Genomic DNA, 27,522 nt, shown 5'->3' with positions numbered 1-27,522 from the left:
TAAAAATAATAATTCTTAGTGTTCACTTAATAAAACTAATAAAGATTCTTGTCACATTGTGCAGTAAAAACATAATTTTGTGAAAAATTTATGCTCATTCTAGAAAAGTTTTGATGATACTATATAACCTCTTTTCAGAGATTAAAATTACTTATAGTGTAGAAATTAGTTTGTTTTTTTAAAATTCTAAAATTGTAGTATATGGAAAAATATTAAATTACAAACATTTTGGTCTTTTTTTTTTCCTTCATTTCCTCTTATTGGTGAAAAATATGAAATACAATGAACAAAGTATAAAAAACATGACCTTTTAAGTGAGAAATTTTTAATAAAACAAGCATACTGCAAAATCAATCAATCATAAAAATTAAGGCTTATAGTACTAAACAGTTACAACAGGCAAAATTGTTCTTCCTTTTCTTTATTTTCAATGTAGTTAGGATTATTCATAATCAAACAGGAGTTCATTTTCTTGAGAACAGGTTATAAACTTAAAAGTATTACACATTGTTAGACTTATTTGTGCATGACTTATAATTTCTGACATAGTGAAATGAGAAACTTATTTTACTATCAACATTTGTTTGAGTGGATGAAGAATACTGAATATTAACATGTAACTTTTTTTTTATTAAAGCAATTTTCTTCTAAGTAGTGATTATGTTTGTAGCTTGTAAAAAGTAAAAAATATGTTATAGCTCTACTTTTATCAAGATAAAACCAAGTAGGCAGTAACAACAAGTATCACTCTGGCTAGTTATGTAATAATAACCAGTAGACTACATCTTCACATTTGTGACTTATATGCAGTCATAATGTGTGGATTTACTGTCGTGCTGAGATGCAGCAGTTGAAGTAGTAATAGCTATGATTTCAATTACTTGGATAGTTGTACTAATCAATAATAATTATAATCAGAAACAATAATTCTGATTATTTTTGTAATTCTTGACACTAAATGGTTAAACTGAACAACATTGAATTAATTAAAAATAATAATTAGAAATCATAATGGCATTATTTTGATTGTTTGGAAAAATGGAATAATCAAAAACAGTAATAATGAGAAACATTAATTTTAACTAATTCATTCCTTTCATAACATTAATCAATTTAATAATAATTTTGATTAATAGATTGTGTGTGTAATACTAATCAATGTTCATAGATAATTGTATTAGTCAAGTTTGTTAACCACGTCTGGGTATGACTTGATCTAAGAATGCAACAATGATTAGTATTGTAGAACTGTTCTCTCTGATCAAGAGCCAGCCATTATACTCTCATTTGAGCCATTGTCAGGGCTCAGAGGTTAACAGGCAGGTATTGGAAACCCTGGCAGATACTGCATAGCTTCTGCTAGTTTCTTCATGCATATACAGTACTGTGCAAAAGTCTTAAGACATTCTTTCCATTATCATTCTATATCATTACAGAATGTAAATTTCAACACTATGGAAACATCTCGCTGATCCCTGCCAACAATTGAATGAGCCAGGATAAGAATATTTATAATTCTTGTATACTTGTACCAATGGTATGTCATAAGAGTTTTGCTTGAATGAACATACTGATCAAATTTAGAGCCTGAAATAACTGTCATGTCTTAACTGTATAGAATTCAAATAGCAAAGAGCTAACATATGGTACTGGTATATGCCAGAAGAAATCAATTTAATTGCACTCCAGCAATGAACACAAGTTATATTGAGTTTTGTTGTCATGTCACAGTGCAAAAAGCATTGAGAATTATCAGCAGAGCAGAGAGTTTCCATAAAAGCTTTATGTGATGCTGATCGAACTGTCTGACAAACTACTGCAGACTTGAAATGTCTTAACACTGAAATGTTAAGTACACTGATGTACTTAACACTGTTAAGTACATCTTAGATCGTGAGACTGAGACAGATAAATTTGAAAATAAGGAAGGAGGAGGTAAAACATCTAAACTCAACAATACTAATGCTAAGTATCTTCATTTATGCAGCCTTCAGGACAGAAGGAAGACTGCCACTGATCTCAAGAATGAGATAAACAATCATGTATTAAATGAAAAAAAAAAAGTCCAGATCTACAGTATCAAGAAGACTCAATGAGAATGGAATATTTAGCAGTTAAAATCTTCTACTTTGGTCTCCAAATATTTTCAAGAGACTGAAATTTGCTAAAAAGTACAAAACTGGACTGTTGATGATTGGAAAAGTGTTACAGATGGAAGAGTCTAAGTTTGAAATACTTGATTCAAAGAGTAGATTGAACATCTGGCAGAAGAAAAGTGAAAGATACTTACCTCAATGTAAAGCACCTATCATGAGCATGGGGGGAGGTAGTGTGATAATATGTGGGCATTTTTCTACTTAGGCAACTGGAAATAATTGCAAATAGATTGAAGAAGGGACCAGCACAAGTATTATCAGATACTGATTCCTCATGGTATACCCATTAGTTTGTTTATTAGTGGTAAAGAATTCTACTACTAAGAAGTTAATGACCACAAACACTCATCCAACCGATGAAAAAATTATTTAGCTAAGAAAGAAGCTGCTGGAGAAATTTAAGTGATGCATTGTCCCTCACAAAGCTCCAGTCTTAACCCAATTGAGCCGTTCTGGGATGTGACAAATGAAAATTTGACAAATTGAAAATTACTTCCAAAGAAACTGGGAGTGTATAAGAGATATTTGAAGTAAAATTCCAAAGGACGCTTTGATTAAATATGTTTCAAGAATGTCTTAAATACTGTTTGCAGTTATTAAAGCAAAGGGGGGACACAAAATATTAATTGTTTGCTGAATTCAAGCATTTAGACTAAGTTTCTGTTGTACTAAATGTGAAGATTAATAAAATTAATGTTTCACCTGCAATTTACCTTCCACTGTTCTTTGAAATTAGCCTGAAGTCTAATGTTTTACTTTGTCATAACACTTCTGCACAGTACTGTAGGAGCATAGGCCAGCAAAAATTAGCTATGAATCTTTTATTTGCTGCTTTAACTCTCTCTTGAGGCTCTAATACAAATTTTTTTGCCATAAAAGTGGATATTTAGTTTTTAAACTGCCCATGTCAGTGTTAAAAACTGCCACTTAATTCCTGAATACCTTTCTTTACAGGATGTTAACTTTCAATTAATAAACATTATAAAAAATTGGGACACTATGAGATAACAAGTTGATTATTGTATAGATAGTTATGTAGCTTGTTTAAAAGGTAAACAGGTTGAGACTGTTACTTTCTGGGTTGTCAAGTGATATTTGATAGGAAATAACTGGTCTGACTTTTTTCATTAATACCCAGTTTTTCTTCTGAGTTGGTGCAACATTTTCTGCAGAGCATTGTGTATAATGTGTCCTAGATACACAGCTAGGATAGGTGGTGTTGTCAGAGGTCTTAGGAATTTAATAATTCATTTCAACTGAAGATTATATCTGGGAACTATGTCAAACTAATATGCTGAAAGAAGTTTTGAGTCCTTGATTTCTAGGTAATAAGGCTAATTTTTGTGGCAAATATATGCCTATAGAAAGTCCAAAGTGAGCTTGCATCTTGTGTGTAGGTCAACACCATATATATATATATATATATAGTGTCCCAAAAAAATGTATACACACTTTGAATGATTATAAGTGCAATGTTTATTAAGACATATCTAGGTGTTTAATCCAAGTTTAAGAAGATAAGTATAGAATCTTTTGAGTTATCACAGCTGTTTGAGCTGATATACCGTTCTGATCCAGGCACTGCTGATAATGCGGACAGATGGAATTGAAAACTTTATGAATCATTTCATTTCATATTTGCGTGCATTCTCTTTCAATTGCTGCTCTTAGCTCCTTGATTGTTACAGGTTTTGTGCTATAAACCTTATCTTTGACGTATTCCCATAAAAAAAAGTCCAGATGTGTGAGATCTGGTGAACGTGGGGGAAAGTCAGTGCTATCTCTTTGCCCAATCCATTTGTTCAGCAAATTTTTGTCAAGGTAGGCCCTGACATTATGATGGTAGTAGGGAGGTGCCCCATCTTGTTGGAAATAAAACTCCTCATCTCCAAATTGCTCTCAAATGCATCACACAACAGATTCTTACAGCAAGTTCAGATAACCAAGGCCAGTAACTGTGTTTTTGAAAAAGAATGGTCCAGTTATGCCCAACACTGATAATCCTCACTATACTGTAACCCTCTGGTAAGTTTACGTTGTGTTCAACCGTAACATGCAGATTCTGAGGTGCACAGTAGGTGCAATTGTGGCAATTAACTAAGCCATTTATCTTAAATGTGGCCTCATTGCTTCAGACAATCTTGTTTGGAAACTGTGCATCCTCTGCAGATTTTGCCAGGTACCATTTACAGAATTGAACTCTCCAGTCAGGATCATCATCATTAAGGGCGTGAACTAATGCTGGAATAAAACTTTTCCAATGAACGCGCTTCAACATGTGATGGACGCTCGATTTTGGGATTCCTGTCTCACGGGCTATTTGCTGAACAGATTTTCTTGAAGGTTGGTGGAGACTTTCCAACAGCTCTGCTTCTTGTGTGGGACTGGTGGATGACCTCGGTCTTCCCGAACACCCTTTATGGATTCTTGAACAGTTCCATTTGTTTCAAACTTTTCTTTGATGCGAGTAATGGTGAGTCATGTTGGTGGATCTGTTTGAAACTCCCTTCTAAACTGTATTTGCGCTTCAGCTATATTCTTGCACTTCCAGTAGCACTTTAAGATAAATTTCCTTTTCTCAGAGTTTAGTCTTGCTTCTGCCATTACTTCAAATCAGTTGCACCTGTTAAAAAAGAAAGTTTAAGTGAGTTATAATTATTCAAAGTGTGTATACATGTTTTTGGGACACTCTGTATGCACACACACTCGCATTCATAAAGTAGTTTGGTGTGTTTTTGGATTCAAATGGGAAATGACAGTGTACTTTGTTATTAATTTAGTGACTTGTATATACTTGTCCACTTCTTGCTGACTGTGCCTTGTCACTTCATTTTGGATTTCTTACTGTATTTAGAACAAAACTCTTCTTAAAGTTTTGTTAAAATGTCTCTTCATAAGATGTTATTTGAAAAAGAAAAATTTGTAAACCAGTATTCCATGTGCTGAATGCTGGCAACAAAACAGAATTTCACATGATAAACTGAGACACGTTTATAATTATTTATATACAGAGATGCCAACCATTACGATTTGAGCTTAATCATTACGATTTTGGTGTATACATTATGACTACATGCTCATACAGACAAATATTATGACTTGTTGCAACTCCCAAATTATTATATATTATATAGGCCTGTACAATAAAGTGATAAATTGTTTCCCCAGGGCTAGAAAGGGGTGAAAAGAAAATTTCTAGTGAGATACAAATAAATTTTGATAATAAGTAAAAGACATAGTCCAAATGGCTACTTGAGATAATCATGTTTGTGCTTGAAATAATAAAAAATATTTGTATCTCCGACATCTACCAGTACTTTGAGTGCAGTGCTTCTACATACAGAAATTGAATAGATGGGTATTTCTCGTTTTCTAAGTGGCATAGAAACACTAAAATGATTTCAAGCATACTTACTAACAGTGTTTACAGTTTAACCAAAACACAGTTATAAATGAGCATTCTATAGCAATAATAAATAATAATAGTTATAATAATAATATAATAATAAACAGCTTAGAGACATTGGTCAGGCCTAGTAGCTGCAAATGATAACGGGCTCTGTCTACAATCATTACGCTCAGTCATTTGAAATAGTTGGCATCTCTGTATATATATATATATATATAATTAAAGCTTTAGCCAGAACTAAACTATGGTAATTTCTAATCAGTATAACAGCCCTTGCAATCTCATGCCATGCAATCAAAGTGGTTCATCAAATGCAACTTGGGTCACAATGAAATTTATTAAAGCTCTTCTAGTTCTTCTGAATTTGCTAGTAATTAATAACTAGTTTTGTAGTTTAAACTTTAACACATTGATTTAATTTCTCAGTTATAGTACCAGATGTTTATCTAAAACAACAATATAGTTTAAAAATATTGTATTATTGTGTAGGTAACAGTGGTAGTCTAAGCCAATTAAAGTTGAAGTGCTGGAGTTGTAGCATTTAACAGGGCTACACAAAGTTACATTTCAGTTTTTCAGGTATAAACATACAACAACTGGTTATGTGAACAGCAAGTGGGCGATTAGAAGTGTTAACATAATGGTACCTTTCAAACATGAAGTCTTGCAGAGGCTGACATGGTAAAGGTTCTATCAAACATAGATGTATGTGTACTGTTCTTTAAAATGTATGTTGTATGGGTATCCTCTAATGCTTGGTAAAAACATTCTTTCAGTATAAGGTGGGTACACTACCATTAATATTGTGAGATGCAACACATAACTACATTTGTTTCAGGTGACTTTTTCCCAGAAATGTAATTGGATTGTGGCCTAATTGGTTGTGATGCTTGACTTAAAATTACTTGTTGAATGAACTTCAAAAGTTTTCAGTCTTGGCTGGTTGATGAAGTCATAAGTCTTATAAGATGCCTGACTGTTTATTTTGTTGATGATTTACTGCAGTATTGTGGGTAAAGATCATTATCTAGTACCCACAACTGCTATTGTACCTTTCAAGCGTCTTCCTTGTTAAATGTAAAAGTGAACATTAATACATCAACAATCCGTATTTACTGCAAAGCTCATAAATGTTGTAATTAATCTTCAATTTATTGTTAATTTTTTGTTCAGTTTTGCAGTATGCTTTATTTTGTAATTTTTTAGTTTATTTATTATAAGATTTCAGTTTTGTTCATTGTGTATTTCTATTCATTTCATTTAGTGGACTCCATTTTTACTTTATTATTTAACTGAAAAGAGTAATAATTATAATTCATTACTGTTTAATTTGATTTTAGTTTGTTTTGTTTAATTTAGAGTTATATTTAACTTATTTGGTTGTTGAAGCCTTTGTGTGTTTAACAATAACATATCCTTGTTATTTTTATGTAACTGTTGTTGTACTGTGTCATAGCATTAGAAGGTAAGTACAGGTAGTAACAACCTTGTGAGTTACTTCTAATTTGATCTTTTAATGTTTAATTGTAATAGGGAGGCCCTGAGATAATTAAAGGATTGGAATGTGGTGACTGGAAAGATTATCAAATTTTACCCTTCTATAATTGGTAAAGAATATATTTGTAGGTGATGAGGACATCACTTAATTTGTAGGTTGCTACCTATACTTGTTATGAACTGAGGGTTTATTTCCATTAAATATATAGATATAAATGAACATTTACATATGTAATAAAATAAAAAAGTACCTGTTCTCAGTGAAGAGAATTGTTTGAATTAATCAGTAAATTTAAATTATTAGGTTATCCAGAAGTATGTCATTTTTGAACTGCAAAGTTTGGAAAAGTATAAACAAGTGTTGTAAAGCATACTTTGATTAAAATAAACACCATTTGTTTCAACACACTTTTGCCAATGTATAACAATGCTGTTTATGCCTCTGCTGTAGAAATCGGAGTTTTTTTATGGTCAATTAACTCTCAGGGAGCTTCTTCTGCAGCTGCCTGGTTTTCAAAGAGTTCATTGTTCAAAAAGTTATCAAAGTGCTTGAAAAAATGAAAAAGTGTAGGGAATGGTCTTGAGGAATAAGGTGGATGAGGAAGAACCTCAATTCCAAATTCATTCAATTTTTAGAGCATCATCCTTTACAGGTCTCATAATGCCAGTTTTGTTGATCTTCAGTCAGCTCATGCATAACCCACTTATCCAACTTTTTTGTTTTTCCAATCACAATCAGGTGGTTGGTAATGCTTTATTTTCTTGTACTGAGCTTTTCTGTAAGCTCACATACTGTTGTGTGAGGGTCTGTCTGAACTGCTTCCCTGAATGTGTGTTGATCTAAGGATGGCTTCCTTCCACGACCTTTGTGGTCTTCTAAACTTTCGTCTCCATGTCAAAACCTTTGGAACCAATGCTGAACTGTACTTTCAGTAACAGATCCATGGCTGAATGCCTGATTGATGTTCCATGTAGTTTTGGTAGCTTTTTATCCAAGTTTGAAATCACAGACAAAAACCAGACAAAAGTCCTTATCCATGCTGCCTAGGAGGTTGCAAAACTTACTGTGAATAGAGTTGAAACAGCAGACAATTAAGACACTTTATAAGTGATAAATCTTGGATTAAACTAACCAATCAACCAACGATAAGTTACTCAATATTTAGCTTCTAAATGTCATCATAAGAATTCCAACATTTATTTCTGGACAGCCTCATATATCATGAACTTTAAAAAAAGGTTAATTTTATTGCATTCATTGTTTTACTCATAGACAAATCTCTGTACCACTTGTACTGCCAGGGGATAAAATAGTTTGCTGGATTCAGTTAGCAATTCTTTACTAATCAGTATTGAATTTGATTACCAGTTAGCAAATTTTGCTTAGCATCTTTTTGACATTCATCATTTTAACATGCTGCAGCAACTAAATCCAGCACTAAAAAAAAAAAGAGGTTAATAGTATCTTTTTATTCTAATAACACTTTTATTCAGCTTCAAACCCCAGTATTTAATTGTACCTTACATGACATTTCATGAACAAAATCGTTCCTGGTGTATACAGGGAAACTTCAAACTGCAAGAAATACCAAACACATCAGTTGTCACAAAATTACACTATGTAATAAAATTTTTACTTTTCGTTGTTCCTGAGCAGAAAGTGTTATTTCCCAATTGCTTATGCTTAAAGTAAATGTAAAAGACCAATTTTTCTCTTCCCATTTTACCCATTTTCCAGAACATTCCAGGTAGATTCAGTGCTGAGTAGCTGATAGAGAATTTTCTGTAACTTACAAGAATTTTCAAGAACTTACTAGAATGTTGTAGAACTTCTAAGAATTTTCAAGAACCTTTTAGAATTTTCTAGAATTTTCCATAGTAATATATATATACACTACTGGCCAAAATCCTAAGACCAATGAACATAAAGAAAAAATATGCATTTTGCATTGTTAGACTCAACCACTTATTTGAGTCGAGCTTCAAAAGATGAAAATAAGAAAAAGGAAAATAAAAGCAAAAAACCTTTTTAGCATTTAATAGGGAAAATGTGAACACTATGAAATTAGCCTAAATACTAGCTTGTCAAAAGTTTAAGACCATACTGAAATGAAGCATTAATCAGTAAACACGTTACAAAACTTAGTCATTTGTGTTCAAGCATTAGCGTTGTCAACATCTCCCACTGATATCTCCTGTGTTACATTGGGTAAAAACATGGCAAAGGCTAAAATGTTGACAGAGTTTGAATGTGGCAGAATTATCGAGCTGCAAAAGCAAGGCCTTTCTCAACTTGCCATTGCTGGTAAGATTGGGCATTGTAAAACTGCTGTTGCAAATTTCTTAAAAGATCCTGAGGGATATGGAACAAGAATTTCAAGTGGTCGGCCCAAGAGATTTTTGCTGGCATTGAGCAGGAAAATTTGACAGGTTGTCCGGCAAGACACCAGCCGATCGTCAAACCAGATTAAGGCCAATACAGACACAGAATGCAGATCAAGAACAATAAGACGGCATCTATGAGAGAAAGGCTTTAAAACCATAAATGTCTTCAAAGGCCATGCCTCCTTCCACACCACGAAATAGCTTGGCTAAACTTTGTTGAGAAGCACCAAACATGGGACATAGAAAAGTGGAAGAAGGTTTTGTTCTCTGATAACAAAAATTTAACCTGGATGGTCCAGATGGCTTCCAATGTTACTGGCATGATAAGGATATCCCATTGGAGACATTTTCTACTCGACACAGTGGAGGAGGTTCCATCATGATCTGGGGTGCTTTCTCCTTCCATGGAAAGCTGGAACTTCAGGGTATACAGGGGCATCAAACAGCAGCTGGCTACATTGGCATGTTGGAGAGAGCATTCTTATTGACTGAAGACCCTCACTTGTGTGGAAATGACTGAATCTTTCAGTAGGACAATGGACTTTTCATGGCGAATAACGTGATTCTTTAGGAGCATCCAGCATGTTTGCCTGAACATTTCAAATGTTTGGGAGTAGATGGCAAGGGAAGTCTGTAGATGGAAGGGACATCAATTCCAAACGGTGTATGATCTTCGTGAAGCCATCTTCACCACTTGGAATAACATTCCAGCCAGCCTTCTGCAAATGCTTATATCAACCATGCCAAAGTGAATGTTTTAAGTTATTCGCAATGACCGCCATGCAACTCACTACCAAGACCTCCAACAAGATATATACTGGACTTTGAATGCCCTACCAAGTAGCATATAATGAAAACATGATGGGAGACTATATTTGGGGGCTGATACATTAATGTGATTTATATTACAGTCACAAATCTTGAAAACTACTCACTTCTAAACATTTTTGTTCATTTTTGTATAACTTTAGTATAAATAAATGTAAATCTTGATTCATGTGTTGTTTTATTCAGACCTTATGTAAATCAAAATGTATAAATTTGCCCATTTTACATAGAAAATAGGTTAATTTCTAAATTTCATTATCCAGGTGACAAAAACAAAGTTTGAAAGGAATAATGGTCATTTTCTGTACTTTTACAACATAAGCAATTAAGAAATAACATACACTATCCAGAACAAAGTTTGTGTTGCATAGCGTAATACAACAGTTGATTAACCGGAAAAAGAATGACTTGAAGATATTGCAACTAAAAAAGGTTGCCATAAATTGTTTTTGAAACTAATCCAGTTTATTTTTCTTTTTATTTATGTGAGACCTCACCACCCTCTTCACAGTGTAGTCTCATTGGCTTTTTGAAGGAGAAAATGTTGAGTGACTTATCAGCATCATTACTCTCTCTCACCACAGGCATCATGTACTATACATGTCATAAAGTTTTTACTGAGTTACATTAAAAATTTAATCTGCTTTTTATTTATTCATGTTATTGTAATTAATGTAGCATAAAGTCATATCTAATGATCCATATTTAACTAGTATACAAATTTTAAGTTTTTAATTTTATAAGGAAATATTAAAAAAAGAGGACCTTAATTTTTCCTAGTATAAGAAATGTGTCATTTTTTCTCTAAGTATCCCTCATCTCTGGTTCATTTACCACACTTCCATGGAATACAAAATTTATTGTAAATTATTTATTATAATATTGCCATCAACTAGATAAAACATAATTTTCATAGCTTTCAATTTTGTTTGGTTACAAAGTCATCAATAGAAAAATCAGACATCTGTTGCTTCTTCCACTTGTCACATCCCTCTTTTCAGGATTTGTCAGTAGTTCTCTCGTGATTTGTACTATTTTTTTTTAGCCAGTAGAAAGCCAAGGTTTTCATCTTTCAAATACTGTATTATATTAGCTTGCTTTCTGTTTACAGAAGTATTAATTTCTTTCATGGCAAGTTTTGTTCCCAAAGGAAATACATTGACTAGTTTGGATGATTTTGTAATGATTCTTGATGCATAGTCAGAAAGCCAGAAAAATTGTGATAGTTATGGGACGTTTGTTTTATTGCATGTTGTTGTTCTATTCTTTGGTGCACTACTTAATTAGGTAAAAGTTATTTAGTACATTACTACCATTTGTACAAAATTAGCGTTAAGTATAATCAACAGTCAAAAGCAGGAAAAAGTCCAGGTAAGTACTTTATTCTTTGTTTTTCATGTGTGTTCTTTATATATTATTATAAAAGTAATTAAAATGTAAAAATAGGAAACTCTTTAGAATAGTTAAGGTTAGATTAGGTAAAATAAATAATGTATTAAAGAATGTTCACATGGCATGCATACAAGCAGCTTGAGGTAGCTTGTGGGTTGTGTAACTTAATAGTATAACGTGAGCTGTACATTCCTCAAGTAATTTAGTACTTATAATTGTATGATTACTACTAGTAGTTAGAAATGATTCAAACGGCATAAAATATTAAAATTTAAGTAAACAGTTGCATAGTGTTGCAAGTTCAGAACTGCTTAGGATAAACAAGTGTAGTTTCTTGTTGCAATTTGAAGTAATTCTCTTTGTTGTTTATGGTTACAAGGTCGATCAAGTTGACCAACCCTATATACAGTTAGTTTAGAGAAAATAACAGATTAAATATAAAGTTTTACTGAAAGAAGATACTTCAGTAGAAAGTTTAGAAACTTTTGAAATGAAGAAAAGTATTTTTAATCTTAACATAAATCCTGGATTCCTGTACTTGGTGAGGGGACCTCCCAAGGAAGGTTCTGTTCTTTCTGGTTACTTCCTCTGGGATCTAAACATCCACCCACGTGTTTACCATGCGTGGTGACCCATGAAGGGGAGGAGATGATCCTAGTGGTTGAGGAGTCCACCCCTAACACACCACTTTGGCCTTGAATTCCTGTAGACGGGTGGCGTTTGGGTGGCCCCCCTTGGATCAATTGGCTGGTTCACTTGGGCTAGAGTCAACCAAGTATCAGTGTTGTGTTGTGGACATTGTGTTTGATGCTGGTATTTGAATATAGTTCTCATGAAACCCTGGCATTGCTGCAGTGTTCTTGCAGTGTAGGGCTCCATGGTGGGTGGAGTCAGTGGGCAATGAAATTTTCTCTTTTTCCTGGGGATCCTCCTACAAAAAATTTAAATAAAATTGTGAAAAAACAGTCAATAGGTAAATGACCATGTCATGAAGGCTGATCAGCAATCTTCAATGTCTGTACCACCAGTTGTACCTCATTTTCTCATCCTACATTCTCTTTCAGAAAAACCTTTAGGGCAAATAACTCCCTTTTTTATTCAGAAGGGACTGGAGGGCCTTGCTGACTCTCCAAAGTCAATAAAGAAGTTTCGATCTGCAGACATATTGGTTGAAACATCCACATCCCAACACAGTGAACTCCTATCTAATTGAAAGGCTATTGGGGATATACCTATTGAGGTTACCCCTCATGCTACCTTGAATTCATCATGAGGAGTTATTGTTGAGAGGGATTTGAAGAATGTCCCCGAGTCAGAGATTCTTGCTTGTTTCTCCACTCAAGGAGTTTCTGCAGTGAGGAACATCTCCGTTCGCATAGATGGAGTAACACTGCCGACAGATATCCTCATTTTGACATTTACATCACTACGTGCACCTGCCACCATTAAGGCAGGTTATCTCATTTGCAGGGTTCGGCCATACATACCAAACCCTCTTTGATGTTTCCTATGTTAGAGATTCGGCCACTCAAAGACATCATGTCGTGGTTCCCTGACATGTACTCGTTTTGGTGGCAAGGACCACAATGCCTATGAGTGTGAAATGGACCCACATTGTTTCAACTGCAATGGTTCTCACTCTTCCTATTTTCGTTATTGCCCTAAATGGTTGGAGGAAAAAGAGGTGCAGCATATGAAAATGACTCATAACATTAGTTATCCTGAGGCTCAGATGTTGCTGTCCCTCACTTCATCTCAGACATATGCTGCTGCACTTCTTTCCACAACTACAGTGGGAGTGCAGACAGATCTCTCTGTGCCTCCAAGAGAATCGTTCTTAAAACAAATGAAAAGCCTTTTGATCTCAATGGTTAAAGAGGTTGATAAATCAATTTCTACACCCATTTCTGTTCCTCCCATACATTTCAACAAACCCCAAGATCCACATGCTTTGGTTTAAAATATAGGCATTTCTCCAGATACATCTTTTTTACCCACCCCAAGTTGCAAAACAATTATTCATTCACGTCCTCAGTCACTGGAATCCCCTTCCAACAACAAAGACCTGTCCAATCAACCCAGGGCAGGATGCATGGAGGTCGATAGACCTCCCCAGAATAAGGACAGTAAGGAAAAAAGATGTGGTCATAAACAGAAGGGCTCTCCAGCCAATTCATCTACACATTGTTAAAAATGGCCACCTTGATACAATGGAATTGTCGAGGTTTACGTTCTAATCTGAATGATATCAAAACACTGATTGCTTCCTACCATCCTGTATGTCTTTCCTTACAAGAAACATTTCTAAAACCTGCCAATACAGTCACCTTTCAGCAATTTTCTTTGTACAGAAATGACAGGCTGTGTGATGGACAAGTGCATGGAGGGGTTTTTGAGTGTCACACTTTTCAGTTACAAACGGACTCTATACAATGACTTGCATCTCTTGTCGAACATGAGATATATTGAATGGCAACTACAAACTGCCCTCGATGTGGACCATGGCAAATTGCTTTAATTTCTCTCTCTCTAAAACCGTTTGCATGCAGTTTTGCCAGTAATGGGGTATTCAACCTGATCCTGAACTCCGTGTCGGTGAAGTTTCACTGCCTGTGGTCCCTGAGACCAAGTTCTTGGGACTTATCTTTGACCGTAAGCTGACCTTTATACCACACTTAAAGCAGCTATGGGTCAAATGCACAAGAGCACTGAACATCCTCTTTATCCTCTTTACCACCAGTTAGGGAGCAGATTGATGTTCCATGTTAAAGATATATCATACTTTTATTCGATCAAAACTTGACTATAGATCACTGGTCTATGGCTTTGCCAGACCCTTGGCCTTAAAGATGCTGGACCTCATTCATCATCAAAGACTTTGACTCTGCATTGGGGCTTTCTGCAGCTCCCCAGTTCAGAGCTTGTACGTAGAATCTTGTGAACCTTGTCTGCATCTTTGCCGTTTGCAACTGTCTTCACTATATTCTTTGAAACTGTTCCTCACCAAAGCATCCCACCTGGGGATGTGTTTTCCTTCCTCAGTGGGCCATACTTTTTCAGAACAGAAGATCTGCCATTGCTCCTTTTAGCTTTTGCATCCAGGCACAATTGGTTGAATTGGGTCTGTCCTTAGATAACATTGCAGAATCCACTGGTCAGCCCATCCCACCATAGCTTATTACAGTCCCCAAATATGACCTTTCTTTCAGTCATCTGAGAAAGGCAGATACTCCCGATTGGAAGTACCATCTTTTATTTACTGAACATCTTTCGAATAATCTTTCCATTCCAATTTATATGGATGTTTCCAAATCAGGTGACTCTGTGGGCTCTGCCATGGTTTGTTGTGGTTCGGTGGTTGTGTGCAGAATCCCCTCTACAGCTTCTGTGTTCACTGCTGAACTGTATGCCATTTTTCTTGCCCTAGATCATACTGAAGCTAAGCAGTACTCCAACTGCACTATTTATACTGACTCGCTTAGTTCTCTAGTGTCCCTGGAATCGTTTCACGTTGGCTCACACCCTGTTCTTACTGATATTCAAAACCGACTGGTCCATTTCTCATTAACATCTACTTCTATCCAGTTTTTCTGGATACCAGACCATGTTGGTATTCACGGGAATGAGCTTGCAGACACGGCAGCTAAATTTGTCTGCTTTGGCACTATCGCCACTGTGCCTATTCCACATGTGAACTATGGTCCTGTATTCAAGGCTTGGCTCCGTGCCAGCTAGCAGTCGACTTGGACTGAGCAACGCGACAACAAGCTTTTCCAAATAAAACCCTATATTGGACTTTGGCCATCTAGGTTCCGTAAGGTTTAGAAGGAGGAAGTTGTTCTATCTTGACTACGCATTGGTCACAGTTTTTTAACTCGTCCTTTTCTTTTATCTGGAACTGATGCACCAGTGTGTAGTTTGTGTAACACTTAAATCACTGTAAGCCACATTTTACTTTCTTGCCATCGTTACGACTCTCAAGGACGGTACTATTTTAAACATATTCTGTTCTAAGGTTTGTCCATAACATTAGACAGTGTTATTGGTGATGCTGACACTGTCTACCTTGATAAAGTTTTTAGTTTTTTCATGGCCATTAATCTTTTTAATGTCATTTAAGTGTTTGATATTTATTCATTACACCTTTTTAATTGTGGTTCCCTTTTAAGAGTCACAATCTCTCAAGTTCAATTTGAAATTGGAAAATGGCCATAACATTAAATAACTCGACACCAGGACTGGAAAGGCCAACTGCTGTTGACTCATGCTGCTGTTTGAAATATCCATTTGAACTACCCGTTAGTTGTCCTGGCGAGTTATTATTACAATTTTGCTGCATGTCTTTCAACACTTTTATTACTTTACTTTTTGATACTGGCCATAATGACACATAATCTGAAACCAGGACTGGAAAGGCCAACTTCATGTGACTGACGGTGGTTCTTGTACTTACGTGTTAGTCTTTCTGGCAGGTTATGTTTATTACCATTATGCTACAGAAAGTCTTTTACAACTTTTCTTACTCTGGTTTCTCTCTAAACATTGTAGACTAGATGTCAACATTGGTTTTATGCTTTTTCTGTTTTTAAATGCTGTTTTGTTTTACCTTCATTTCCTTTTATGAATTTTACTACATTTACTTTATTATTTTATCTTTTTACTGGACGTTTGACGCAGATAGCCATACTGCTTTGTGCCATAAAACACTAAATCAACCAACCAACTTGACATAAATCAATTTGAATGTGGACTGGTCAGAAAAAAATTATGTAATAACATACAAATCTTTTGTAAAAATGCATAATTAAAAATTGATTTTTTTGTGCAAGAATGATTTATAATGTTTACTAAGTTTTCAAAGTTTTTGAAGATACCCATACTGTATTAAATAATATAGTATTAAAACTGTATAGAAGTAAAATTGTAAGCCCACACTGATAGAGTTTGTAACAAATTCAGTGCTAGTATTGCCAAGTTGGCTAGGCAGTGGGTGCCTATAAAGCACATTTCAAATGTTGTGAACAGACAACTACAATGTTTGTCATTTTGCAAGGGAATTTTAAAGAAATTAACATCATCTTAACTTCAGTGTATAAAACTGAAATGTTATGACACTTTCACTTTATTCTTAGAGGTCTTAAAGACAACATATATGAGAAATGGATGATTTACATTATTTGAAACAAAGAATAATGTGATTCACAACTGGTGTCACTTTTATTCCAAAGTTGCATTACAAATCAGGATATTTTGTCCTTTGACTGCGTGATGCAAAAAGTAATTGTTGAGCATTTTAGTTATGCTAACAGTTTTATTTTTTAAGTTACATTACATTTTGAAATGTGAATGATAGTATGGTTAATTCTTAACAATTTAGTGTAGAATACTCTGTTTGTGAAATAAAATGTGACATCAACATTATACATTCTTGTTTTCCAATCATTTTAAAAGTGGATATTCAGCTTTTCAAATGCAGCATGGTATGGAGACAGGTGAATGATCAAACGGACATCATGCCTTGCAATATGTACAAGGAGTAATGAGATACTTCATTGGGCTTAGCTTGTCTCATTTAACATTGTTATCATCATTATTCTTGCTTTTAATTTTGTCTTATATAAGGCGTAAGAAATCATTTCTCTGTGCCTCAACATCCAGAGGTCTTTATGATGAATGGAGAAACTGGCTACTTGAGGTAAAGCTGCAATATACATATTCATTATATGAATGAATATTTTTGTTTCTTTTCCTTTACTGTCCAATTTTATTTTATTCTTTATGCAACATATGCAGAAACTTTTATATTTCTGATAATTGATACTTTGAATATTAATGTTCTTGAATATAATACTTTATTCAAATTGTGTTGGATGGGTTTTTCAAAATGTGATAATGTGACTGGATTTTGAAAGATTGGGTTAGGTTGTATTGAATGAATATACCTTTTTTTTTTTTTACAGGAACGAAATGGAAAGATAATTGAATCACAGTTAATAAATCAAATTAGAGTAGTTTGGAAAGACCAGATTTTTCCTATTTGGATTGATCAAAATGTGCTTCATGTCCAAGTGGGTATGTTATTTTTTTTCTTTTTGGTCTCCTATATGTTACTAATGATGCAATGAAAAAAAAAAGAGGAAGCAATAATAGAATAATTCTTTTGATATTGTGAATATAAGTAGTTTTATTAAAAGATATATTCATGATGCTTCAAAAGATGCATAATATCTGGAAGCAGATATATTGTAATAACAGAAACTGAACCATCCTGAAGACCTTTGATAGTTTTAAATTCTAAAAATATGGAAAATATATATTTCAAGATAACTCATTTCACACAAAGAAGCTATTTTCCTCATGTCTGACTTCAAGGTTTGCATGTCACTAGCCTAAAGACAGCTCCTATCAATGTTCATGTTTTAATGTGAATTGTTCTGGTGCACAATGATATCATCATACAACAAGCCCTCCACCAAGAGGAGGGGACACAATATCTATTCACAATTCTTCCACGTAAGCACTTGTGTGGCTCAATTTAAGAGATAGATGCAGGTTGAGAGTCATTAAGGGAACACTGTTAGTAATATGAGCATGGTCCAGTCATCATGACAATTCTTCACTGTGTGGAGAAGATCACAGCTTAGGACAGTGAAATTCTCCTTTTCTTATGGCAGTTAGGCCTTTAGTATTTGCTAGACTTGACTGGTTTTGTCTGTCTAACATAAGTTTTAGGCCTATACATGAGTAATCAAAAGAGGAGTCAGTGTTTCAACTGTAATGCTTAATGATGAAAAGTTTCATTTTATAAGTTTGATCATTTTAGTTCTTACTGAGTTTTTATTGGTATGAAGTTGAAACATTTTTGTTTGTAGTATCGCTGTGAGCATCTATATCAGAAATTAATCTCAATAAATGTTTGGGTCTATGCTGTGTTACCACACATAGCCACTCTCTTTTGAGCTCCATCTAAAATTTATGTGCAGAAAACAGCACAGAAGTGCAGTTTGTCCACAAAGTTTAGTGACCAAAACAGCATTATAATCCAGTCATAAAACTAATGTTTTCAGCTCATTTTGGTGGATTGTACCAATATTTCTCTTGTACAAAGTGCATTATTTTTGAACAAAAAATTTGAATGAAAGATATTTTTGTATGTGCTCAAATTTTGAGTTCATAGTTTGGAAATTTACCAGTGATTGTGGTTGAGGATTGGAGTCAACATTTTATTTGTAGTTTGGTCAGGGATTAGTATACAGTAAATTCTATTGCTATTATGAGTTATGGTCTATTCCAGAATACAAGTTGTCAGTTAGACAACATGTGAGTTAAGGGTACAGGTTGTCAGTTAGACAACACAAGAGTTTAATTTGGTCATCCAGGGAATTTTGTAATTGTCTTAAATGACTGTTTAAAAGCAAGCCCTGATTTGCATTTGTGATAACTTTGTTTATCTCCTCAATACTTTATTGTAAAGGGATGTTTAAAATTTCTCCTTTGAGTTCAGTTTGTTGAGACTTGCACTGTTAATATAACTTTGATTTTTGTTTGAAAAGCTTTAATTTTTTATTGTGAATTCTCAAATGACAATGACTTGTACTTAATCCTATTTGAGTGATATTATTCACATCCAGGCTTTATTTCTACTGTAGTTTCTGAAGATGCATTAACTGTTGGGTATGGTCCAGCCATTTTTAGCATGTTGTGGATTACCACATGATCACTGGGCCTACTGATTCTGTTGACCAAAATTCTGTGTACTGTAAATTTAATCTATAGTATCCTACTATTCAAGAAATTACCTTCACCTTTCAATCTCTTTCTGGATATCTTCTCTGGTGTGTTTCTTTTCTTATCTTTTGTTTTTGTTTGTTATTTCTTATTATTGTATTCTTTGATATCAAGAGGGCTTTCACTTTCAATATTCATGTCTGTGGGCTGGAGTTCCATTTTCTATGATGATTAACTTCTGTTGGCCTGTGTTTAGATTGTTTTTTCTCATGCCTCCCTTCTTTTACAGAAAGCTATTTGGTTGGGGGGGGTGTGATCTTGTCATGAGATGTGTGTCCTTTCTCATGCCAACTCAGTATTTAGTTGTTTTTTTTAGTATTCTATTTATCTATTGTGTCAGCTAAATTCAATCTTCTCCAATTTTTGTGTGAGCTATTACATCTCTAATCACCATTTTTTCACTTTTCATTTTCTTTGTATGCAAGAAGTTCTTTTAATTTTGAGGACTCAGGCTTCTCTAGAACTCATCATTTTTTTTGGGTGTACACATATACACCTCCTTCAGGATACCTTGCAGATCTAAGGGTTTCTTTCTTGGTTTCTGTTGTTTTCTTCTTGCATCATGTTGATTGTCTTGGTGAATGAACCATGCCAATGTTATTGCCTTTCTGGCTGGAAGTCCAGTGAGGAATTGAGCATTTACGTGTGAGAATTCTATTTTCCTTCTCAGTTTCTGGGTACTGAGATGGTTGTGACACTATCAGTATAGTACTGGTCACCCCCTCAAAACCATAACTCATACCACATTTGCCCTTCTGCTGTATCCACAGCATGATCAGTTAAGTAGAGTTTATCACATAATTTACAGAAAATACGTTCCAAGACTAATGTCAGTAAAGTTGATGTGAGTATATGCTATACATACTACATAATAATACATAACTGATATGCTATTTTCCTGCAGTCAGTCTGTTCAGTAGATTTGAGGTTGAGCACACAGGGATATGGTCTGAGTGCTTTCCAACCGCACAATACACATTGGCCTTTTGATTGCTTGTGTGTAATTGTTTGTATGGTCACGTTCTCCTTCTGCTGTTCCCTTCAACACATGGACACATCTATTTAAAGCCTGTTCTCTTCATTACATTCTACATTAATAGTATGTCTTGGTTTAGATATGTTCTTCCACAGATTGCTCCTGTCATCAGATGTTACACTCCATGGGCTTCCTTTAGGGCACTTTTTAATTGGAGCTCATTTAGATACAATTTGCACTGGCTCCCTCCATCAGTTCAACCTGGCATTGTAACTTTATTTATGGTATGAGGTGAGTTATCACCTTAGAAGGTACCATTTTCCTAATCTGAAAATTTATTTCTGCTAGATACTTACCTTCTTGGATAGTTCCACTTGACCTTCTAACTTTCAATGTATATGTTTTTTTTGCCTTACCAAAGAATGATGTTGTGAATGCAAGTGCATAGAGAAAATTAGTACACATGTCACCCTTCTACTTGTGGAAGGCTTTTGCCACATAATGTCTTGTATCAGTTTTTATATTTGTGGATATGGTAACACAAGTGCATGTGCGTTGTGTCACTCTAACTTTTGGCAGAACTCGAAGGTCAATATAATTAGAATAATAAATATTTACAAGTGTATAATGTTATGAGGTTTATTGTATTCATGCTAAACATTTGTGTTTTTGTGCTTATAACTAGTAGTCACTTAAGAACAAAATAAACATAACTTGTATTTATTTCTTACCTTTTTATGATTGTTACATAGTCAGTCAAATTTACAGACCCCATAAAATTAGTGTAGAGAAAATAACAGAAAAACATAAAGTCTTACTGAAAACATACATATGAAATGTATTTAGAAGGTTTTAGAGATTACAGAAATAATTATTGAGATTTTTGGGATAAAGAATAGTTTTTATTCCTAACATGAAAATCATTTCACACTTGAACTAGTAATGAAACAGATTTGATATTTTCACAAATAAATCTTCAGTAAAAACACTTTATTAAAAACAAGTGTATAATGTTATGAGGTTTATTGTATTCATGCTAAACATTTGTGTTTTTGTGCTTATAACTAGTAGTCACTTAAGAACAAAATAAACATAACTTGTATTTATTTCTTACCTTTTTATGATTGTTACATAGTCAGTCAAATTTACAGACCCCATAAAATTAGTGTAGAGAAAATAACAGAAAAACATAAAGTCTTACTGAAAACATACATATGAAATGTATTTAGAAGGTTTTAGAGATTACAGAAATAATTATTGAGATTTTTGGGATAAAGAATAGTTTTTATTCCTAACATGAAAATCATTTCACACTTGAACTAGTAATGAAACAGATTTGATATTTTCACAAATAAATCTTCAGTAAAAACACTTTATTAAAATTTTTTATTTTTTAATATTTTTAATAAACACTCACAATCTTTACTGAAAGTCCACCAAAATATGGAGATACACATAAAGCATCAAAAGTTATAGTATAGAAAATTGACATCTGTAAATAGTTATGTGAGTTTGTATATGTTATACCAAGCCCATTGTGAAAAGGTTTAGGCTATGCACATTATGTTAAGTACAGTTTCTTCCAGTTAAACAAAAAACAAAAAGAAAACAACGAATTTCTGAGAAATTTCTAGGTTAGAAAGATGAGCTACAACACAAACATTTATCTGAAAGTTCACAAACATTTATCTGAAAGTTCACAAACATTTTTAGAATTATTATGCTAAATTGTGTTTCTCTTATGATAACTGTTTATTATTCATATGTTTGGAAAATATTAGCAAAATGATTCTTGTTTCTCTTTCCAGTTGATCTAGAACCTAAATCACTTCCTGGAATGCTGTTTGAATACACTGAAGTTGTTGTTTCTTCTAAACTGAGAAATGATAAATCTCAGTCTTTTTCCGATATTGATACAGTACAAAAGAATTCAACTGGAAGATCCCATTTTTTGGAATCTAGTAGAAAATCTGCCAACAGTTTAAATTCTGATACACACCCAACAGATTTAACATCATTATTAGAAAAAAGAAAAAATCAGTCGGGTAACAAGAGCAGTAAACATTATGATGAGAAACGTGTAGAAACTTTATCCAGTCCTGTTTCTTCAGGTTCGGGTCTTACTCCTTATAGGCACATATCAGTTTTAAGCCTGTTTAGTGATTTGGCAAAAATGGTAATGTCTACATATGGCTCTAAATACAGTTCATCTATAGAAAACATAAAAGAACTTGAAGTTCCTCACAAGAAAGAAAGTTTACCATTCAACTTAGACATGAGCTTAAGGGTGGTACCTTATAACTTTGAACTAGATTTAAAACTGAAACAGAATGATGATTCTGTCTTGCTCTGTTCTCCATGTTCTGTTTATCTAAGTGAAGACAGTCTGAAACAACAGTATCCTTTCATACCAGAAGTTCCTAAAACGTTTATTGCTAAACTTTCAAAAATCCATACACCTGAAGAGAGAAATGCTTATCTTTTCCACAAAAATAAACTACAATCAAAAAATAAAAGCCAAGAAAATGAAAAATCCCAAAATGACAAATTATTGCATCCCACAGAAGAGTTTGTGTTTGATTTTGCAAATGTAAGAGTATTTGTAGTTTCAAAACGAGGAACTAGAGAACAAGAGGAACTTCATCGTATTTTACATTTTTCTTATTTTATGAAGCAGTTAGCTGTACCTGACTTACTTAGGAGACAATTAGGGTTAGAGGTAACGAGTATAGTACGTCTTGAAAGTGTTAATTACCCGGCAAATCATCCCCGATTTCTTTCACTGTATCCTCAATCCATGGTAAGAAATTTTTCTGTTTAGATTTCAATACCCACAGTGGTTAGAGTAGTGATTGTCTATTTTTTATCTTTGTGCAAAATTGAATTTGCTTTGGAAAGTTTTGTTTGCATTTACAGAGAGTTGGCTGCAATTCTTAACAAATATAGAACTTTTGAGTACTAATTTTAAATTTCAGTTTGTTGTATAATTTAGGAGTAAAAATTATATTAAAAGAATATTTGGATCAATATGTTTTTATCACTTTTTTTTCTTTTCATTATTGATTATTTTCAAATTTTATATTATGAGCTTGTTCTTTACTATGTAATTTTTAGATGATTACATTACTACATAAATTTGCTGTTGTTTTTTTCAAATAAGTGCTTATAGAAATGAACTGTGGAATTTTACATGAATAACTTTGGTTGAGGTGTGTTTAATCCTTATTTGTTTTAGGAAGAACCTTAAATTATCCACTACTTGGAGGTTCATTACATTTGTTTTAGAGTAGTGCTTCTCAGTTGGATGAATGGTTCACACAGAGGTTAATAACATCAGAATTGGGGTGAATGAGTGTTATCAATTATATAACAAATTCAAGGGCAAAGAGTCAGTAGTAGTTATTATATATTTTAGTTGTAGTTTGATAAATATTTATTTTTTGTTTAAGTTGTCTTCCTTCTAGTTCTAGTTTGATATATATTTAATTCATAATAAGGAATTTTGCATTTTAATTAATACTTTGTCTTTCTTTTTTTTTAACTGGGATGAGTAAGCTGCTATGACAAAATTACACCAGTGAATAATATTGAAAAAAATTGAGAAGCAGTCATTTAGAGCATGATGTTCTTTATTCTAAAAAATGATAATTTCAAAATTGCATGTTCTTAAATGTGAATTCAGAATTGTCATTTTCCCAAATGAAGAACACCATGCTTTAAACAAGTGCTTTTCAATCTTTTATGATGGCATTCATAATGATCCCTATTCCCATTTTTAAATGAGCACTTTTTAATTCTCTTTGTTTTTAAGTTTTTGTGTCCGTTTGTGGAGAATCAATTTAAAACTACATTCATTCATTTGCACTTACTTAAATGTTATGTGATGTTCAACAGTTTACTGCTGCTTTTGTTTCTTTTTCCCCCACTCGGCCATTATTTACTGAGTCAGGTTGTTTTGTGCCTGCGCTTTCATGTAAACATGGGTAACAAGCATTGATTACAAAGGAAGTTGTTCACTACAACAATGGATATATTATGTATTTATAGCTATGAAAATCAACTTTTTAGATAGGTCATGGACATTTTCAGCAATATGAAATGCTAGATTTTGGTGCAAAATACTCAACCAATTTTGCTGTAGGCTTGTGAATCAAAAATATGAATAATAATCATGAAATAATATTAAAATGTGCACTCACAGTTTTCACAAAGGATGAAAATCTGTAGAATAAATCACAACTTACAAATAGAGAAATCTACAATGATAATTGTCTACTGTTAAGAAAGCTCACTGAAATAGTTGCAAATAATCACATCGAGACAAAGTGCAACAGCAAACTCAAGGAATAATAAGGAACAGTGAACTTGAGAAATGATGAATTCACAGCATGGCAGATTCCAATTGTTGTGCTTATTATAAGAAGCACAAAAATTGTTTTTCAATTAATGCACATCAGTAAAACACCAAATTTTTTCAATGGCAGAAAGTAAAAAGTTTAGAGAAATTCTTCTGGTTAAAAAAATGAAACCACTTGAATTAATTTTAAAATTACCACATAACATAATACTACATCAAATTATTGTCCAGCTTGCTGTAAAATATTTATAACCTGTTTTTCTGTTGTAGCTTGTGAAACTGGAATCAATAATAATAAGGCTGGAGATACTGTTATGAACATGCACATTGTTTACTCTAATAAAACAAAGTGTTTCTGACTAGTATGATGGTGCTTAAATGCCTTCAGAGCTTATATACACTGTGAAGGAAAACTTGCAAAATTTTAGAGGGTGGAAATCTTGACTTTCAAAAATCAACTTAAAAATAGCCCTACAACATTTGCAGGAGTTTGTTTAGTAGCTGTGCACAGATTTTGAGTCAGTGTATGTGATTGTTTCTGCTGTAGGCTTCAGTATTTGAATAGCTTCAAAAATAAACTTGAATGTAAATGAAAAACTAATAAAATCTCTCTTTCAAGAATCAACATAAAAATAGCCCTTTGACCTGCACAGAAGTGTTTTAGTAGGTTTGCACAGGTTTGAATGAGATATTCATTGCTGTTTTTTTGTGTAGGATTGTTAAACAATAATAATATGAATAACAAATGAATGAATTTTGTCTAGCAATAAGAAAATAAACTTTTTTTGCTATTGTTGATGTGTAGTAACCTTAACCATTCAGATGGAAGACCTTGTGTGTCATTGTAAGAACAAGTCTGTTTTTTGCTTGTGTGTTCTATGAGGGTTTTTGGTGAATTCAGGAGTGATTTCTCTTATGAACCATTGTAGTGGGTCATGATATATAATTCTAAGCTTATTTTTATTTAAGTTATTATATAGAACCATTAACTAGTAATTATTATACTGTGAAAGATACTTTGTTTTTTACAAAAAAATACAACATCTAAATTCTGATAATAAAGTCTACTGAGCTAATTTTGTTATTGTCTCAAGTTTTCATACAAGGAAGTGCAAATTTGAAATCACCATCATTTTTCATCATGATGAACTATATATTAAATCAAAGTGATTAACTCATATATAGGGGATAGTGTGTTGTCCTTACTAAAACAAATAATGAATAAGAATTTTGCACAAAGAGAATGTCTGTTGATCAGTAGATTTGGACCAGAGTTAAATGAGCAAAGTACTACAGCTAATTTAGTTTTTTCTTTGTAAGTGATTATGCATCATACAATAATATTAACTAAGCTTCTTTGAAACACAAATTTAGTTCATCAGTTTTTTTTAATATTTTAAACATTAATTAATTAAATGTATGTTCCTTTTAATCTTTAAGGAAATTAAATTCATATGTAGTTTTTTTTCTTTTGCCAACAGGTCAAGGTTTCCACTGAAAGTGTCATAGAGGTGTTCAAAAATTGGATAGGAGGTGTTAGTAACAAATTTTATCCACTTGTGGTCATGCCTGGAACTTTAATTTCACTTTCTATAGATGGTCAGTTTGTTTTTTAACCTTTACATACATGCACTATAGTTAAAATCTGATAAAAATTGAGTGTGGGCACTACTTAGATGTTTTTCTGAGATGACATGATATAATTACATCCTTTATTTTAACTATACTGTATTGAAATGTTGTAAACTTTCTTCTGATAGGTATTAGCATAAGTTTGTTTAATAATTCAAGTGTTATATTACTTAAACCTTAATTTCTTAATTTGGACAAACAATATTTAAATTCTCAATCTGCACCTCTGAATCATATGACACAACACTCCTCAAAATTTTCATTTTGTAACTTGCTCTCTTCCTTTATAAGAGCTTCAGTTCATTCAACCAACTAGAAACACTGCCATAGATATTGAGAAGCCAAAATATGAAATTTTAGTCTTGTCTTGCCTTATTGAGATATCACTACATCGTTCAACCCACAGTGGCATACCCTGCTCATTTACAGTGTTTGGATGAAATGTCTATAATTCATTTTGATATTGCTATTGGATATACTTATAACCAATACAAACAATATGTTTTAAACTACACAAATCATAGAATTGCCCATTTTTGTTTTCGTGGTTAAAATCATTATTTCACAAAGAGAACATAATGTGTTTAGACTAAAGGTGCCACTTTGAGCCGTAATATAATTTTATAAACCTGTTTGTAGGTTATATAGAATGTCAAGTTAATTCTAGTGGTTTTGAGACAGCGTGTTCTAGTGTTATTCAAATGTTTATTCATTAAATTTTGATTAAGTGGCAACTGGTATGTTGCTGGTTTAATCAGTTTTTTTTTGCCTAATTTGAATAATGGTTCAAACCAAAGGTAAAACATTTGCAACTCTGGTTGTATTTTTTTATAAACTATAGCAGCAAACTTTTAAGATTAAAATATTGCAAAAGTATCCTTAGCACACGAGGATGCGTTTCTTACAAAAAGATGTCTTTACATATATATTTTACTGATTTCCTTTTTCTTCCCAATTTCTTTAGAAAACTGTGTGTAAATACACAATATTATGTCATCTGCCAGTAAAAAACTGATTGTAACATTTGAATGGGTGTAGTATCATCTGTATGTTTACTTAAGATGTATGTTTTAAGTTCAGTGGCTGTGTTCTGTCATTTTGC

The 27,522-nt window shown here is 33.2% G+C and overlaps 1 protein-coding gene across 11 annotated transcripts in view; it reads left to right on the top strand.

Annotated features, from left to right (window-relative positions):
* Window positions 1-27,522, top strand: part of LOC143237123 (peroxisomal ATPase PEX1-like) — a 118,681-nt gene that overhangs the window by 9,278 nt on the left and 81,881 nt on the right. For all 11 annotated transcript variants that reach the window (XR_013019872.1, XR_013019871.1, XM_076476017.1 and 8 more), the window contains exons 6-8: window positions 17,628-17,739; window positions 22,240-23,231; window positions 26,270-26,387. Coding sequence is in view for 9 of the 11 variants with exons in the window: in XM_076476017.1 (XP_076332132.1) it covers window positions 17,628-17,739; window positions 22,240-23,231; window positions 26,270-26,387 (1,222 nt within the window). In the remaining 2 variants the exon portion in view is untranslated. The remainder of the gene's footprint in view (window positions 1-17,627; window positions 17,740-22,239; window positions 23,232-26,269; window positions 26,388-27,522) is intronic.

Source organism: Tachypleus tridentatus, chromosome 13 (assembly GCF_004210375.1).
Source record: "Tachypleus tridentatus isolate NWPU-2018 chromosome 13, ASM421037v1, whole genome shotgun sequence".
Taxonomy (NCBI): domain Eukaryota; kingdom Metazoa; phylum Arthropoda; class Merostomata; order Xiphosura; family Limulidae; genus Tachypleus; species Tachypleus tridentatus.
Note: the sequence above shows the minus strand (reverse complement) of the source record. Positions and strands in the feature narration are given on the sequence as shown.